General features: G+C 39.6%; 2 protein-coding genes across 2 annotated transcripts; both read left to right on the top strand.

Moving 5' to 3' along the window:
• Positions 1 to 7,388: 7,388 nt before the first annotated feature.
• Positions 7,389 to 9,562, top strand: LOC134320262 (uncharacterized). The gene is made up of 4 exons (XM_063001597.1): positions 7,389 to 7,428; positions 7,532 to 7,858; positions 7,957 to 8,184; positions 9,441 to 9,562. The coding sequence occupies exons 1-4, from the start codon at positions 7,389 to 7,391 to the stop codon at positions 9,560 to 9,562; spliced, it is 717 nt and encodes a 238-aa protein (XP_062857667.1).
• Positions 9,563 to 12,860: 3,298 nt separating this feature from the next.
• On the top strand, positions 12,861 to 15,205 carry LOC134320260 (uncharacterized). Its single transcript, XM_063001595.1, has 4 exons — positions 12,861 to 12,900; positions 13,004 to 13,345; positions 13,444 to 13,725; positions 15,195 to 15,205. Exons 1-4 carry the CDS (start codon positions 12,861 to 12,863, stop codon positions 15,203 to 15,205), a joined length of 675 nt encoding a protein of 224 aa, XP_062857665.1.
• Positions 15,206 to 17,141: the final 1,936 nt, after the last annotated feature.

The following is a 17,141-nucleotide window of genomic DNA, read 5'->3' as shown; positions in this document are numbered from 1 at the left end:
CTTATTTACAACCCGTCATGGATGGTACGTAACTAAACTGGTACACTGGGTGCAACACAGCAACACGAGTCCTGGTACCTGCTTGCTAATAAATAATTGATTAAAATGTACTACAGTAAAGTAACAAGTATTAATGTTAATGTAAGTGTTTTTTATTTTTTATTGTTGGTTAAGCAATTAATCATCATCATTTATTATTATCGTTGCAGAATTATTATAGAATTATATAAATAAAGAACTCATTTATATAATTCAATACATGAAAATTAATAGAACTGCACTGAAATGTAATGAGAAAGTATTTATAATGAACTCTGTTTACTGTAGAGGGTGTGGTAACTTCCTGTAACAGCCGCTTTAGAAATATAAGATTTACATCCATTTATTCCTTTATTACTGTTATTGATCATTCTTTTCTTTATATGTTCCTCATGTTGTTATAAATTCTAGTTTCTGGATGATTTATTTTCTCTTTATCATCAGTGAAAATGTTTCTGTGCTTCTTAATCAGGAGCAATAAAACCATCAGAGAATAAAAACACGATCCTTTATTAGTCCAACTTCTTTATTTTTATCATTTCAGGAGATCCAAACAAATATCTGCTTGTAATTCTCTTGTCCACATTAATTGTGATATTAATCGTTATAATTCTGCTCCTGGTTGGAGTTTTACTGAGAAATCAAAAGAAAGGTTCGTTATTTTATTCATGATTAATTTTATATTTATTTAATAATAAGTTTAGTACAGGTAACGTTACACCTGTTTATTATTGTTCTATAAAGGTGCTTCCAACACTCGTCCAAGTCCCACAAATCAGGTATATCAGGCTTTATTACTTTTATATTATTATAGTTTATATTAATATTTACTGGAATAAACGCTGATTTGTTCTACATTTTGTATTTATAGATGAGAAGGTTCCTCTAAGGTTCTGTGAATGTTTGACGTGTTCTAATCTAAACTCAGAAATCATTATAACTGTGTTTATAATCACTTATAAGCTCTTTATACTCTAAAACTCTAATAATGCCTGGCATTACATTTACAGCATTTAACAGAATCTTACAGTTATGAGAGTTTACAGTCCAAGCTATCGCATATACAGTTAGGGGGGGGGCAGGATTCTGGCAGCAGGGCATGTTGTGACACCGGGAGTGCTCCAGCTTGCCACTAGGAGAGATCATGGCCATCAGTTCCTCAGAGTTCCAACCATTTCTAGCTTCAAGAGTGCAGAACTCGAAGGTATAATCTGCCTTGGAACAAGCCCTGCCAGATATGGGGGGCCGTGAGGCTGAACCCTGACCGTCCGGGAGGACAATCAAAGGTCTGTCAGAATTCAATAAAACTCTAATAATGCCTCATAAAGCATTGCTTCTTAAATCATTCTATCTGTGAAGATCATACTGATCTAAGCTTCTCACTGGATCCTTTAACCACTGAATTCTGGCAGACCTTTGATTGCCCTCCCGGACGGTCAGGGTTCAGCCTCATGACCCCCCGTATCTGGCAGGGTTTGTTCCGAGGCAGATTATGAGGAACTCTGAGGAACTGATGGCCATGACCTCTCCTAGTGGCACGCTGGAGCACTCCCAGTGTCCCAACATGCCCTGCTGCCAGAATCCTGGCCCCTAACTGTATATGTGATAGCTTCGACTGTATCCACGATTTTCCTGAACTTTGACCTTTCCCGTGATTCGTAGCTGAAGTCGGTTTTTGACTTCCGGTTACAGTGTTTATGTTCTGAATGACAGAAGTAGTGGTCATTCGTAACTGTTTTTTTTAACAAACATGGCCAAAAACGCTAGGTGGTTGCATAGTAAGTGTAGAGCAACTGTCTATTTATGCATTTTGTTAGACGAGTGCACTTTGAAGTGTGTACCCTTATTCCCTCCTCTCGGTATGTTGTTGGAACGCACCCGGCTCTCGCATGTTCTGCGTCTCTGCAAGCTGATGCTCCGAACAATAAAGCAGTTTTGTTTTAGTTAAAACTGAGTCATTTCTTAATTCCTAGCACTCGACAGTAAGGACATTTTAAGAAGCTGTGGTGATCGTGTTCTGACAGTGCCCCACCCTTCCACGCTTACCATTTCGTCTATGGAACTATAAAAGCACAGAGGCATACATGCGTGGGTAATGCTGAGGAAATGTGGAGTAGTCAAGACGGTGGGTTGCTCGTGCATTGCAGGGTTATGGTAGGGATGAGTCTAGGAACATTCTAACTGCTGTGAAACATTGGAAATAATAAACAATGTATAACGACTGATTTGTTGATTGTTTTTACTTCTACAACAGTGTATACTGTACTTGGTTCATGAGTGGATGTAAAGCAGAAAAGTGGAGCTGAAGGGACAGAATAAAATGCATTGCGTTGTTTACTAAAACAATGAACTGGGAACAGCAAACAGTATTTACACCCGTTCAGTATTCACTTGCACAAGCCGTGTCCGGATGTCTGGGTGTCCGGATTTGATTGTTATTTGTCCAATTTCTGCAACGCTCTCTAAAATTTTGGACTATACGAAGTGAAACTGCATTATATGATATTATAATTTTCTTATTATTATTTAATTAATAAATATTATATTATTAATATAATTTATATTATTATATTATTATGAAATGTAACACATAAGGCGCAGGGCACGGACAGTGTCGCTGGTGTTCAAAGCACAAACTTTCCAATAACAGCTTCAGTTTCTTTCAGTTGCTGTGGCCCCCGAGAGCGGCACACATCGAGCCCCAGCTCATATTTGAACCATGCAGTACTTACCAAAAGTAGTTTAATAATGTTGTAGTTAGTACTACAGCAAATCTAACGCGACCAGAAACGAAAAACCGGCAAACGGAAATAGGGAGGTGTCATTGCAGCCCCCATTAGGTTGCATGGAAAATCGTGGATACACTCACAACTGTAAGATTCATCCGGCCACTACGAGTACCGAGTGATGCCCTTTGGGTTTGTGAATGCACCGCTATCTTATATTGGTTTAGGGCAGTTGTAGCCTAGTGGTTAAGGTACTGGACTAGCAATTGAAAAGTCGCTGGTTCAAGCCCCATCACTGCCAGGTTGCCACTGTTGGGCTTTTCAGCAAGGTCCTTTAACCTCAATTGCTTATACTGTATACTGTCACAGCACTGTAAGTCGCTTTGAATATAAAGCATCCGCTAAATGCTTAAAATGTAAATGTTTATTAATGAGGTGGTCCGGGAGGCACTGGGGCAATACATGTTTATCTACCCTGATAATCCTGATCTATAACTGAAACCATGGGTGATAATAATAATAATAATAATAATAATAATAATAATAATAAAAATAATAATAATAATAATAATAACAGCTTGTTATAATGTTCTCCCTTTTTTTCTGTGGTGTGTGATGGTTCTTGTTGTGTATCAGGTCGTGGATGAAGAAAACTTGAACTATGCAGCTGTGACGTTTAATAAGAAACCTTCCTCCTCCTCCAGAAGATCCAGAGAGAAGAACGATCAAGATGTTTATGCTCAGGTTAAAACACGATAGATGAAGAGCTTCTCTCATTTAACCACGACTGTGGAACTCAAACATCGCTGTATAAATTCATAGAGACTTTATTTCTTTAAAAAAAATGTGAATTGTATGAAAACTTTAGATGTAAACAGATAAATAAACATGATCCTCTCACTCGCTTTGTGTAATGTTTCAGTTGCTGATATGGCACTATATGGAAAAGTATGTACCATACTGTCCCATCTTTTTTTGGAACTGAGCTTTGTACATGGCGTGTATAGAACTGTGAATAAAAAAAGATGCCGTTTCTATCTGATAGTGTGAACAGCATCAGTGTTTCCATTAGTATTAACACCCAGCGCCTGATGTGAGATGAACTGCTGCAGCTAGTATCACTTCTGCTAATGTGATCAACTCACACACACGAGCTACAGAAGCACAAAGACAAAGAACAACGAGGAACAACTGGCTAAAAAGTATTTTAAAAGATGCTTATAATGCTATTAAACCTCATAAATATGAAATAAGACTGACTGTAACGTTAATAACACTCACACACTTCTGTATGTACTTATTTATCTAAACACGCCCTACTGCCGGAAGCTGGAAGAATCCGAACCTCACCAACGTACCAAATGTCCAAGTCTAGGAGAGTTTCCACAATCACAGACGATATGCACGGCAGGGTCGATACACCGAGAGCGACAGGGAATCCAAAACAGCAGCTACCAGCTACAGAAACAGCTCAGACACCACGGACTGTAACTACTGGGCTTTCTGTACAAATAACAAGGTTTTGCATTATGGGAATATGGGGCCGGTGGATTAGGTTAAATTTTAGGTGATGTGGTCTCTCGGGGGACTGGTGGAAGAATAACAGGACTTGGTGTGGTACAATCCACCCCCCATATAGACAGGGCTTAATGTAGCTGAAAACAACCCTCATGCCCCAAATGATGTGGGTACGAGGCCCCTAAAGTGGGTGGGAATGTAAGTAAATTGGTTTAAAGTGTCACGTACTTAGCAGCATCACCAAAAAGATTCATCAGCATCAAACCGTGTGTGTGTTGTTTTTATGTGTGTGTGTGTGTGTGTGTGTGTGTTTATTAGCATAAATGTTTTTACTTTAATGTTTCCCACCACAGTTCTGACCATCTGAGCTCTCTCTTCACAGCTTAGCTGCTAAACCACACCATGCTCTCTGCACCATTTCTATAAACACACACAAACTTCACACCTCTGACAGCCTGAATGTTTCTGAAAGTTACCACTCCACTCACACTAAGAGAACGGGTCACTGCTGAGTCCTGAGGAGTTTCACTTCTGTGACGTCGTCTCCGTGTCCACAGTGAAGCACAGAAAGTGTTTTCAGATGGAAGCGTTTTGAGGAGCAGATTAGAGAAGATGCATTTTAGAAGTCAGAAGTGGAACACAGGGGTTTAAATGTACTGGTGCTGGTGTGGACCAGGCCTCAGTGTTGGGCTGCAGGAGCTGAAACGCTTCCAGGATGGTGGGACATTGAAAACAGTGAAGACGACCGACATTCCATCGACCCTGAGAACCCTCACTGTACGTCCATCTCTGAAACTAAGCAGGGTGGAGCTCGGTCAGTACTTACACTCCACAGCATCTCTACATGAGGGAAGTAAAAACCTCCGTCCCATGTAACTATCAGACCAATCAGATCACTGCACGGGTTCGAATCCTCCAATCAGATGTGACACTGGGGCTGGTTTTATACTGAGCACTAGTACGAGTTCCTCAGACCTCAGTGACGCCTCGTCTCAACAGGAACGATGATCTCTCTGTTTGCTGCTCTTTGTTTCCTCACAGCTGGTGAGTTAGATTTTTATTTTCATGTGTTCATCAATAATAATGATTCAGATTCATTATTTCATTCCACTAATATGATTTTTTACTTTTGTGTTTAATTTTTCAGTGGAAACTTCTGACATCTCTGAGGTTCAGGTGCAGACAGTGAGGAGTGGAGATGATGTGATTATACGATGTGATCTAAACTCATTTAAAGGATACAAAAATGATTTAATCTGGTTTAAGCAAAGTTTTGGAAAAGTGCCTCAGAATATAAAAATAAAATCTGGGGGTGTTTATGTATTTCGTCAGGAATTTAATGATGGACGTTTTAATTTTATAACAGATAGAAAAGTGTTTAAGCTCATCATTACTGGAACTAAAGAAGAGGATTCAGGAACCTTTTACTGTGCAGAGATGGTGAATGATGGAGTTGATTTCATATCTGGACGTATTTTGGTTGTTGAAGGTATGAAGCTCTACTCTCCAAACATGCTCATTACTAATTCCAGTGTGAATCTGAAGTCAGAATGATGTATAAATCTGCATTAATAATTCATTTTAAAGCTGATGAGAGGAAGAACAGAGAACCTCTCAGACTCCGGTGTTCAGAACACAGTGATGGGTGTGAGAAGATCTCTGAGGCTGGTTCTCCTGAACACAACTGTAGCTTCACTTTACTCAGGAGGAACCTTCAATCTTCTCATGATGGAAAATATTTCTGTACAGGTGCTGCACAGAAGGAGAACCTGAACAGAAATGGACCTAGACAGGAAGAGAATCAGCATGGAAATGGACCTACAGTGGACAAAAACATGACCATAACTGGAAAAGAAGCTCCTGGAGAAGGTGAGATAATAGAATTGTCCATGCTAACATGGATAACAAGGCTAAACAAACCTGGTGCTAATCCCCACCACACCACCCATCCATCATAAGGAGCTGGCCTGCTAAGCAGGAAGGTCTGAGGAAACCTAATGGAGCTAAAGTCAGGGAGCACCTGAACGAACGACATCTCGCTGTGTCCTATACAAGGGGAACTATTATGTAACGCGGGGCTAGGACGAGGCAGAAAATTTATATTTATTAATAACTAAAACAAGACAAATAAACACAAGACCTAAGCTAAGCTAAACAAATTACATGTTTATCAGTGTGTGTGTGTGTGTGTGTGTGTTTCTATGTTTATCAGTGTGTGTGTGTGTGTGTATTTATTAGCATGAGTGTTTTTACTTTAATGTTTCCAACCACAGTTCTGACCATCTGAGCTCTCTCTTCACAGCTTAGCTGCTAAACCACACCATGCTCTCTGCACCATTTCTATAAACACACACAAACTTCACACCTCTGACAGCCTGAATGTTTCTGAAAGTTACCACTCCACTCACACTAAGAGAACGGGTCACTGCTGAGTCCTGAGGAGTTTCACTTCTGTGACGTCGTCTCCGTGTCCACAGTGAAGCACAGAAAGTGTTTTCAGATGGAAGCGTTTTGAAGAGCAGATTAGAGAAGATGCATTTTAGAGGTCAAAAGTGGAACACAGGGGTTTAAATGTACTGGTGCTGGTGTGGACCAGGCCTCAGTGTTGGGCTGCAGGAGCTGAAACGCTTCCAGGATGGTGGGACATTGAAGACGGTGAAGACGACCGACATTCCATCGACCCTGAGAACCCTCACTGTACGTCCATCTCTGAAACTAAGCAGGGTGGAGCTCGGTGAGTACTTACACTCCACAGTGGTCTTCTTCAGGAGTGATTGCTGAACTTTTTCTTTTGAGTGGTGCTGAACTCACAGCAACCCTGGTAACCTGGGTTTGAGCCTCACCTACGGTTACTTGTCATGTTCTTCTTATGTCACTGTCGGTTCCTTTGTGCTGCATCTCCGTCATCACTCGCTGGTGAGAAAACAGAGAAGCAGCATCTCTACATGAGGGAAGTAAAAACCTCCGTCCCATGTAACTATCAGACCAATCAGATCACTGCACGGGTTTGAATCCTCCAATCAGATGTGACACTGGGGCTGGTTTTATACTGAGCACTAGTACGAGTTCCTCAGACCTCAGTGACGCCTCGTCTCAACAGGAACGATGATCTCTCTGTTTGCTGCTCTTTGTTTCCTCACAGCTGGTGAGTTAGATTTTTATTTTCATGTGTTCATCAATAATAATGATTCAGATTCATTATTTCATTCCACTAATATGATTTTTTACTTTTGTGTTTCATTTTTCAGTGGAAACTTCTGACATCTCTGAGGTTCAGGTGCAGACAGTGAGGAGTGGAGATGATGTGATTATACGATGTGATCTGAACTCATTTAAAGGAAAAATAAATGATTTAATCTGGTTCAAGCAGAGTTTTGGAAAAGTGCCTCAGAGTCTAAAAATAAAATCTAGGGGTGTTTATGTATTTCGTCAGGAATTTAATAATACACGTTTTAATATTATAAAAGATCTGAACATTACTGGAACTAAAGAAGAGGATTCAGGAACTGTTTACTGTGCAGAGATGCTAAATAATGAAGTTTATTTCATATCTGGACGTATTTTGGTTGTTGAAGGTATGAAGCTCTACTCTCCAAACATGCTCATTACTAATTCCAGTGTGAATCTGAAGTCAGAATGATGTATAAATCTGCATTAATAATTCATTTTTAAGCTGACGAGAGGAAGAACAGAGAACCTCTCAGACTCCGGTGTTCAGAACACAGTGATGGGTGTGAGAAGATCTCTGAGGCAGGTTCTCCTGAACACAACTGTAGCTTCACTTTACTCAGGAGGAACCTTCAATCTTCTCATGATGGAAAATATTTCTGTACTGGTGCTGCACGAGAAGAGATCCGGAACAGAAATGGAGCTACACAAGAAAATAATCTGTATGTAAAAGGTGAGATAATAAAATTGTACTTTTTCTACATAACATGGGCAGCACAGCTTGTAGAATAGATACCATCTTGATCAACACTGGGTCCTGGTCCTGGTACATGGATTTGATCTATGCCCCCAGTCACTGTCTGTAAGGATTTTGCCATGTTCATGTTCTCTTACATGCATTAGGTGTGTTGGCTGCTCTAAATCGCCCCTGTGAGTGCGTGGATGTTTAAATGTTCTGTAATGAATCGACATTGTTTTTCTCTTGTGTTTCTGAGTGGAATTAATGTAAATAAGATAAATACATAAATAAAATTAACGATGTTCCATACAGGTGGAGATTGTGTTAGACAGATGCATGTGATGTTCTGGCTCTCCATTTCAAGAGTCGTGGTTCTTGTGGTCGTGTTCATCACTCTTATAATACTCCAGCATGTTCTACCATTCAAATCCAATAAAATGATGAAGAAAGATGAAAGAAATACTGAGATACAGAATTAAATGTGGAAGAATTACTGCTGATCTTATACATGATGAACACCACCGGCTTCCTGTAAGTTACAAGATCCAGTTTAAAGTCCTTATATGGATCGACGCCTTCTTACATAGGAGATCTGCTCCGACCCCGATCCTTCTTCCAGATCTCTGAGGGCATCTGATCAATCGCTCTTGGCTGTGCCACGGTCACGGCCGAAGCTCAAAGGTGATCGAGCCTTTTCAGTTGCAGTGCCGAGGTAACTCTTTTATTATTATTATTATTATTATTATGATTGTTACTATAAATGTGACTGATTTAACTCTTTTATTATTATTTTTATTATGATTATTATTTTAAATGTGACTGATTTAACTCTTTTATTAGTATTATTATTATGATTATAATTATAAATGTGATGATTTAACTCTTTTATTATTGTAATTATGATTATTATTATAAATGTGACTGATTTAATAAATAATGAAATAAAATTGGATGCAGTGACTCTTGTTTTATTACATGTTGAATGTTTTATTTCTCTCGATGATCAAAAGCTGTTTTTAATTTGTCTAATAAATCCTAATAAATAAAGAACTCAATTATAACTGTGGCTAATAATAAAAATCTCTTTCTTTTTGCATCGTCACATTTTGGATATACTCAATTCCCCAGTGCTGGCTGCATGACACCCTAACTGGCCAAGAAGGGGTACAAGGTCACACGTGGCTCCTCCAACACGTCTGGAATCTTCCAGAAAGTCACAGCACAAACCACATGCACCCGTCTCCTTTCAGCACTGGTGCGAGGTGGTGATTCCCCATCCTGCCTTCCCTCCCACAGACACGGCCACTTGTACCCGCTGAACCCGAGACTCGAGGCTCTTTGGTGGTTGGCGAGCGTGTTAGACGGCTGCTGATATTAATCCTTATTTAATCTGTAAAATCATCTGCAGTTTCATCTGATCTGATCTGATTCAGTCTGATAAATAAACATCACAGAGCAGTTTACAGGGGGGCAAATACTTTCTCACAGCGCTGCACACCCATTCAGTTACAGAGCAGGACGCTGTGACATCATTTCCTGTTAAGTGCAGCGAGACTTCATCAGACCAGCGATACACGTGACGGAGTCCCAGTTCATCCTTTTATTACTCAGTGTTTCCTGATCAGGGTTGTGGTGGGTCCAGAGCATGTACACTTGGTGCAGGGCACCTCATGGTCTCTTTCACTCACACCCAAACCCTGATCCCCAATGCTAAACTTAAACTCCAACTCTAACCCTAATCTCCCACTTCAGTTCTAATCTTCAATCTCAAACCCAAACCTTAAACCCCAAACCCAAATCCCAAACCCATATTAAACAAAAGCCCTAACCACAAATCCTATTCCTAGACCTCAACCCTAATATTAAACTCCAAACCTGGATTGGCTGCTCTAAACTGGCCCCAGTAGTGAATAAGTGAGTAAAAGTCTTTATACTTTAAGATAAACAGTTTTACCCTAAACTTAGTTTATCTACTGATATTAAATGTGGCTGAAACACCTGAACTCCTAAACTAGGAGGGCATCCACCAGACTTTGACCATATAGTGTACATCTTAATACTTTTATTACTGAGAATATTTAGTGTCCATACTTTTTTGAAACTGAAATTTTTACATGGTGTGAAAGATGTCGTTTCTATACGATAGTGTGAACAGCATCAGTGTTTCCATTAGTATTAACACCCAGCGCCTGGTGTGAGATGAACTGCTGCAGCTAGTATCACTTCTGCTAATGTGATAAACTCACTCGCCGAAAAATCAGAAAAAACATCCCCAAAGTGCTGTTAGATTCAGATCTGGTGACTGACCTGTTACTGGTGCAGGTTGGCAGGACTTTTGTGTATTTTGTGATATTGCTGGTTATCAGGATGTGATGACACAGACTGGGTGGGATGTTGTTGTACCAAGCAGTGTCAGAATAACATACACTGATCAGCCATAACATTAAAACCACCTCCTTGTTTCTACACTCACTGTCCATTTTATCAGCTCCACTTACCATATAGAAGCACTTTGTAGTTCTACAATTACTGACTGTAGTCCATCTGTTTCTCTACATACTTTGTTAGCTCCTTTCATGCTGTTCTTCAATGGTCAGGAACCCCACAGGACCACCACAGAGCAGGTATTATTTAGGTGGTGGATCATTCTCAGCACTGCAGTGACACTGACATGGTGCTGGTGTGTTAGTGTGTGTTGTGCTGGTATGAGTGGATCAGATGCAGCAGCGCTGCTGGAGTTTTTAAACACCGTGTCCACTCACTGTCCACTCTATTAGACACTCCTACCTAGTCGGTCCTTCTTGTAGATGTAAAGTCAGAGACGATCGCTCATCTATTGCTGGGGTCTATGCTGGTGCTATTGGTGGGGCCTGTGGATAAATTGGAAAATGACCACTCAGGCTGTGAAAATGGGAATGCTGATGCGCTGTCTAGATTTCCTAGTGTGAAAGCCTTTCAGAGTGCAGCTGTCGTATTCGATGGACCGCAAGTCCAAGCCTGTGAACAGGAGATGTCTATAGGTGCAATAAACTGGCAGAAGGCCCAACAGGAAGACGGTGGTATCAGGGGTATCCAAACTACAAATCAAGGATGGCATACTGTACAAATTGATGCTGGATCCCTGCACTAATGAGTTAAACTCACAGATTGTTTGTCCAGAGCGGAAGGGAAGTGTGGAGACGTTACCACAAGGCTACGGGCTATGCTGTAGTGGAGAAAACTTTGCTTCGCCTCAGACGTCACTTCTATTGGCCCCAAATGGAGGAAGAGGTGAGGGGGTTCCAGTCTGGGTGTGTCTCTTGTGACCTACAGAAAGGCCAGAGAGTCTGGGTGAGTGATTGAAATCGACAAGGGTGAGGAAAACTATGTGGTTGGTGGAGTCCTGCCCCCTATGTAGTGATTGGATTGGTGGGAGAAACGGGGCTGGTTTATAAGGTAAGACCAGAGCAGGGGGGAGCAGAGAAGGTGTTGCATAGAAATGCCCTGAAGCCTTGTACGGCTATGATAGTCCCCAACAAGACCAGCAGGTGATCAGTGAGACAGAGGCTGACGTAGGGTTTCATCCCTGTAGTATTTGGGTGGCTTCTACCGATGGACCTGAAGGGAGAGCGGGTGGAAATTCTGTCTGTCGTACTACTTTGGTCAGAAACCTGTTCATTACCGTGAGGATTTTTAATTATAGCAGGGACTGCTATTATTCCAGTAGGGGGGATGTTAGACGGGTCAAAAACTGGTTGGGTTTATTGTTGTTTTTTTTTATTTTTGCAGTGTACATTGTGGTGTGGGAGGTATTTATGTATTTTGAGTTTTTTTGGTGTATGGGTTGTTGTGATGTGTGTTTATTTTGCGGTGCAGTGTTCTTCTTTCTTTCTTTCTTTCTTTCTAGTGGTGTCTGATGACCTGCTGCGGGATAGCCTATAATATCAAGCCTTGCATTAGTGATTATCCAATCAACGTACTGGAGGGGTGTGCTGTGCTGGGACTTTTATTTTAAAAGGGACTTTAACAGAAGCCACTCCGAATACCCAGACCATTACTACGAGTTAGTGGTGTTGTAGTGAGTGTCGCAGCACAACATGGCCGTAGCTACAGTGAGCGTTTTTAATGTGGACATTTATCTCCAGTTCGAAACCTTAGTTTTAGCTCAACCCGGTTTTATGGGAAGTATTAGTGAATTTTAAGGATTAGTACTGTCAGTCTTCTTTGCGTTTACTTTTCAGACTGGAGTTGGACTTTGTTGATTGGGGAGGAGGCTGATTGCAACCGTGCCACCCTGTCTTCAGGCCGACCAAACCCTGGACTGTGTTGCTGTTTTTCCTTTTTTTTGTTTACTTTATTTTGTTGTTCTTTTTGTTTTCTTTTCTTTGGAAATTTGACTTAATAATTTGGTTTTAGGAAATAAAATGTCTCTCTTTTTGTAACAGCCTCTGCCTCCTGTTGAATCACTGGGTAAAACTATTCCCCCCCATTAACTTATTTTACCTTTGGACGTGAACGGTGTGGTGGACTTTGGCGTTTTATCTCGATGTCTGATAAGCTTCTCTTTTTATGAGAGTTCTTTAAAGTTTTCCAATTTAGGATTTTCGATTAGTTGATTGGTATCCACCACTCCCGTGTCACACTAGTACGAGTTCCTCAGACCTCAGTGACGCCTCGTCTCAACAGGAACGATGATCTCTCTGTTTGCTGCTCTTTGTTTCCTCACAGCTGGTGAGTTAGATTTTTATTTTCATGTGTTCATCAATAATAATGATTCAGATTCATTATTTCATTCCACTAATATGATTTTTTACTTTTGTGTTTCATTTTTCAGTGGAAACTTCTGACATCTCTGAGGTTCAGGTGCAGACAGTGAGGAGTGGAGATGATGTGATTATACAATGTGATCTGAACTCGTTTCATGGATACATAAATGATTTATTCTGGTTCAAGCAGAGTTTTGGAAAAGTGCCTCAGAGTCTAAAAATAAAATCTAGGGGTGTTTATGAATTTCGTCAAGGATTTAATGATGGACGTTTCAATATTATAGCAGATGATAAAGTGTTTAATCTCAGCATTATTGGAACTAAAGAAGAGGATTCAGGAACCTTTTACTGTGCAGAGATGGTGAATGATGGAGTTGATTTCATATCTGGACATATTTTGGTGGTTGAAGGTATGAAGCTCTACTCTCCAAACATGCTCATTACTAATTCCAGTGTGAATCTGAAGTCAGAATGATGTATAAATCTGCATTAATAATTCATTTTAAAGCTGACGAGAGGAAGAACAGAGAACCTCTCAGACTCCGGTGTTCAGAACACAGTGATGGGTGTGAGAAGATCTCTGAGGCTGGTTCTCCTGAACACAGCTGTAGCTTCACTTTACTCAGGAGGAACCTTCAATCTTCTCATGATGTTAAATACTTCTGTACTGGTGCTGCACGGGAGGAGATCCGGAACAGAAATGGACCTACACAGGAAAAGATCCGGAACAGAAATGGATCTACACGAGAAGAGAATCTGTATGGAAATGGAGCTGGAGCTCCTGGAGAGGGTAAGATTTTTTGCTAAAACAAATCATTAGGTGTTTCCTACAGTTAATCTGGTTTTCTGAAGATTTTTTGGCTGCTGTAAATAACTGTGTGAATGTGTTAGTTGATAGTGTCGTTACCTGCATTGAATTGACCCAGTTGTGCCCAGTGTTTTGGGGTGGCACCAGACCCATTATGACTCTACCATACTGTCATTATAAAATAAATAAATACACACATCTCCACTCATTATGTGATGTGCTGGCTCTCCATTTCAAGAGTCGTGGTTCTTGTGGTCGTGTTCATCACTCTTATAATACTCCAGCATGTTCTACCATTCAGATCCAATAAAATGATGAAGAAAGATGAAAGAAATACTGAGATACAGAATTAAATGTGTATAATTACTGCTGATCTTATGATATATTGCTCCGTACAAATATCCATCTGATTTATTACTCAAACTCAGTGTGAATTCTAAATTCTAATGTTCACTCCTGATGTTACTGCCAGTTTTTGCTTTATTGTACTGAAATGTGATCAGCTGTGATTCAATAAATAACAGGAGATCAAATCTGATGCCGTGACTCTTGTTTTATTACATGTTAAGTGTTAGGTGCAGGTTTCTCTGTGATCAGAAGATATTTTAGTTCCTTTATTACTGTTATTGATCATTCTTCTCTTTATATGTTCCTCATGTTGTTATAAATTCTAGTTTCTGGATGATTTATTATCTCTTTATCATCAGTGAAAATGTTTCTGTGCTTCTTAATCAGGAGCAATAAAATCATCAGTGAATAAAAACACGATCCTGTATTAATCCAACTTCTTTATTTTTTTATCATTTCAGAAGATCAAAACAAACCTCTGCTTGTAATTCTCTTGTCCACATTAATTGTGATATTAATCGTTATAATTCTGATCCTGGTTGGAGTTTTACTGAGAAATCGAAGGAAGGGTTTGTTATTTTATTCATGATTAATTTTATATTTATTTAATAATAAGTTTAGTACAGGTAACGTTACACCTGTTTATTATTGTTCTATAAAGGTGCTTCCAACACTCATCCAAGTCCCACAAATCAGGTAAATCAGGATTTATTACTTTTATATTATTATTTATTATTTATGTTTATTATAGTTTATATTAAATATGATCCCCTTATCCAATAAATGATATCAACTGAGTTTATAATCACTTGTAAGCTGTACAGTAGATTCAGAAAGTATTCAGACCCCCGTGAAAGGGTAAATTTTCAATTTTTACCATCAATCTACATTTAATTACCCAGAATGTGAAAATGAGAGGGAAGTCCAGCAGCAGCCATTCAATTAAGTACAGAGAGTGTTTTAGAAGAAACTTTCATTCAGTCTGCTCTTCTACACCCCCTGCTGGCCAACAGCTCCCTGACGGGTTACAGTAACAAACTTCATGATCAATATTTTAGGTTTGTACTTTGCTCTGATGTGTGACGGTTCTTGTTGTGTATCAGGTCGTGGATGAAAACTTGCGGCTCTAAAGTTTGCTGAGAAACCTTCCTCCTCCTCCAGAAGATCCAGAGAGAAGAACCATCAAGATGTTTATGCTCAGGTTAAAACATGATAGATAAAGATTATCCATTATTCTGTTATTAAGTGTTGGTTATTGATTATAAACTTTTATTCATTCTAATTAACATCATTTTCTTATTTTCTTACATTTTCTTTAATTGTTTTCATTAGATTTGATTATTCTGGACTTGTTTTCTTTTATTGACCTTGTATTAACATTGATCTGTCTCTGTATTAAAGATGTTTTATTCTGCTGTTTTTATTAAATTAAAGTTTTACATCTCTGTATAAATTCTTAGAAAGTTTTTTCTTGTTAAACTGAAGTTTCCTCTTTACTGAATTAGTTTCAGATCCTCTTAGTAAATGCAGCGCAAAAAAGTGAAAAAACTGTTTAGAAACACAAAAGTATGTGGACACCCGTGCTTATTATTTGGTTCTGATATTTAAACCCCTCCCATATTGATTTCGGCTCAAGGAAGGGTTTTTCATGGTCAGATGTCCACAAACTTTTACCCACAATCCTCAGCATGGACTAACCCCGGTAGCCTGGTTTCCTTTTACCTTCCAAAAGCATGCAGAGGTTGGAATGGCTGCTCTAAACTGGCCCCAGTAGTGAATAAGTGAGTAAAAGTCTTTATACTTTAACGCAGACAATAAAATCTCAGCCCGCTCGTGGGCTATGGACTACCAAGGGGTGTTAAGATAAACAGTTTTACCCTAAATTTAGTTTATCTACTGATATTAAATGTGGCTGAAACACCTGAACTCCTGATCACTTTCTGAACACCGGAGTCTGAGAGGTTCTCTGTTCTTTCTCTCGTCAGCTTTAAAATGAATTATTAATGCAGATTTATACATCATTCTGACTTCAGATTCACACTGGAATTAGTAATGAGCATGTTTGGAGAGTAGAGCTTCATACCTTCAACCACTAAAATACGTCCAGATATGAAATCAGCTCCATCATTCACCATCTCTGCACAGTAAAAGGTTCCTGAATCCTCTTCTTTAGTTCCAGTAATGATGAGATTAAACACTTTTTTATCTGCTGTAATATTAAAACGTCCATCATCAAATCCTGATCGAAGTCTGAAGTCTGAGGCACTTTTTCAAAACTCTGCTTGAACCAGATTAGATTATTGATGTTTCCTTTAAACGAGTTCAGATCACATCGTATAATCACATCATCTCCACTCCTCACTGTCTGCACCTGAACCTCAGAGATGTCAGAAGTTTCCACTGAAAAATGAAACATAAAAGTAAAAAATCATATTAGTGGAATGAAAAAATGAATCTGAATCATTATTATTGATGAACACATGAAAATAAAAATCTAACTCACCAGCTGTGAGGAAACAAAGAGCAGCAAACAGAGAGATCATCGTTCCTGTTGAGACGAGGCGTCACTGAGGTCTGAGGAACTCGTACTAGTGCTCAGTATAAAACCAGCCCCAGTGTCACATCTGATTGGAGGATTCAAACCCGTGCACTGATCTGATTGGTCCGATAGTTGCAGGGGAAGAAAAGTTTGTGATCCTGTACATGGTTTGTCTCCTGTGGGTGTGACCAAACCATCTTTTTTAAGATCAAATAAAAGACAATAAAAAACTAACCTGTTCAGGATACAGCCTTATCAGGGTGCAGATCCTTTGCAGGGCATCACACACTCGCATTCACTCTTTTATTTTTTTGTTCTGTTACTTTGGCCACCCTTTTTTGTGTATTTTTAAACCACAGTGTCATTCTACCTCAGTAAACAGAGTCCTTTTTTCCTGGTGGTGCTTCTGAGAATCGTTCAGGCTGTCAGAGGTGTGAAGTTTGTATGTGTTTATAGAAATGGTGCAGAGAGCATGGTATGGTTTAGCAGCTAAGAGAGAGCTCAGATGATC

Source organism: Trichomycterus rosablanca, chromosome 9 (assembly GCF_030014385.1).
Source record: "Trichomycterus rosablanca isolate fTriRos1 chromosome 9, fTriRos1.hap1, whole genome shotgun sequence".
NCBI lineage: Eukaryota > Metazoa > Chordata > Actinopteri > Siluriformes > Trichomycteridae > Trichomycterus > Trichomycterus rosablanca.
Note: the sequence above shows the minus strand (reverse complement) of the source record. Positions and strands in the feature narration are given on the sequence as shown.

Coding starts and splice junctions, on each gene's coding strand:
- LOC134320262 (XM_063001597.1), top strand. CDS start 7,389: ATGATCTCTCTGTTTGCTGCTCTTTGTTTCCTCACAGCTG. Junction 7,429..7,531: donor TCTTTGTTTCCTCACAGCTG/GTGAGTTAGATT, acceptor TTCATTTTTCAG/TGGAAACTTCTGACATCTCT. Junction 7,859..7,956: donor ACGTATTTTGGTTGTTGAAG/GTATGAAGCTCT, acceptor TTCATTTTTAAG/CTGACGAGAGGAAGAACAGA.
- LOC134320260 (XM_063001595.1), top strand. CDS start 12,861: ATGATCTCTCTGTTTGCTGCTCTTTGTTTCCTCACAGCTG. Junction 12,901..13,003: donor TCTTTGTTTCCTCACAGCTG/GTGAGTTAGATT, acceptor TTCATTTTTCAG/TGGAAACTTCTGACATCTCT. Junction 13,346..13,443: donor ACATATTTTGGTGGTTGAAG/GTATGAAGCTCT, acceptor TTCATTTTAAAG/CTGACGAGAGGAAGAACAGA.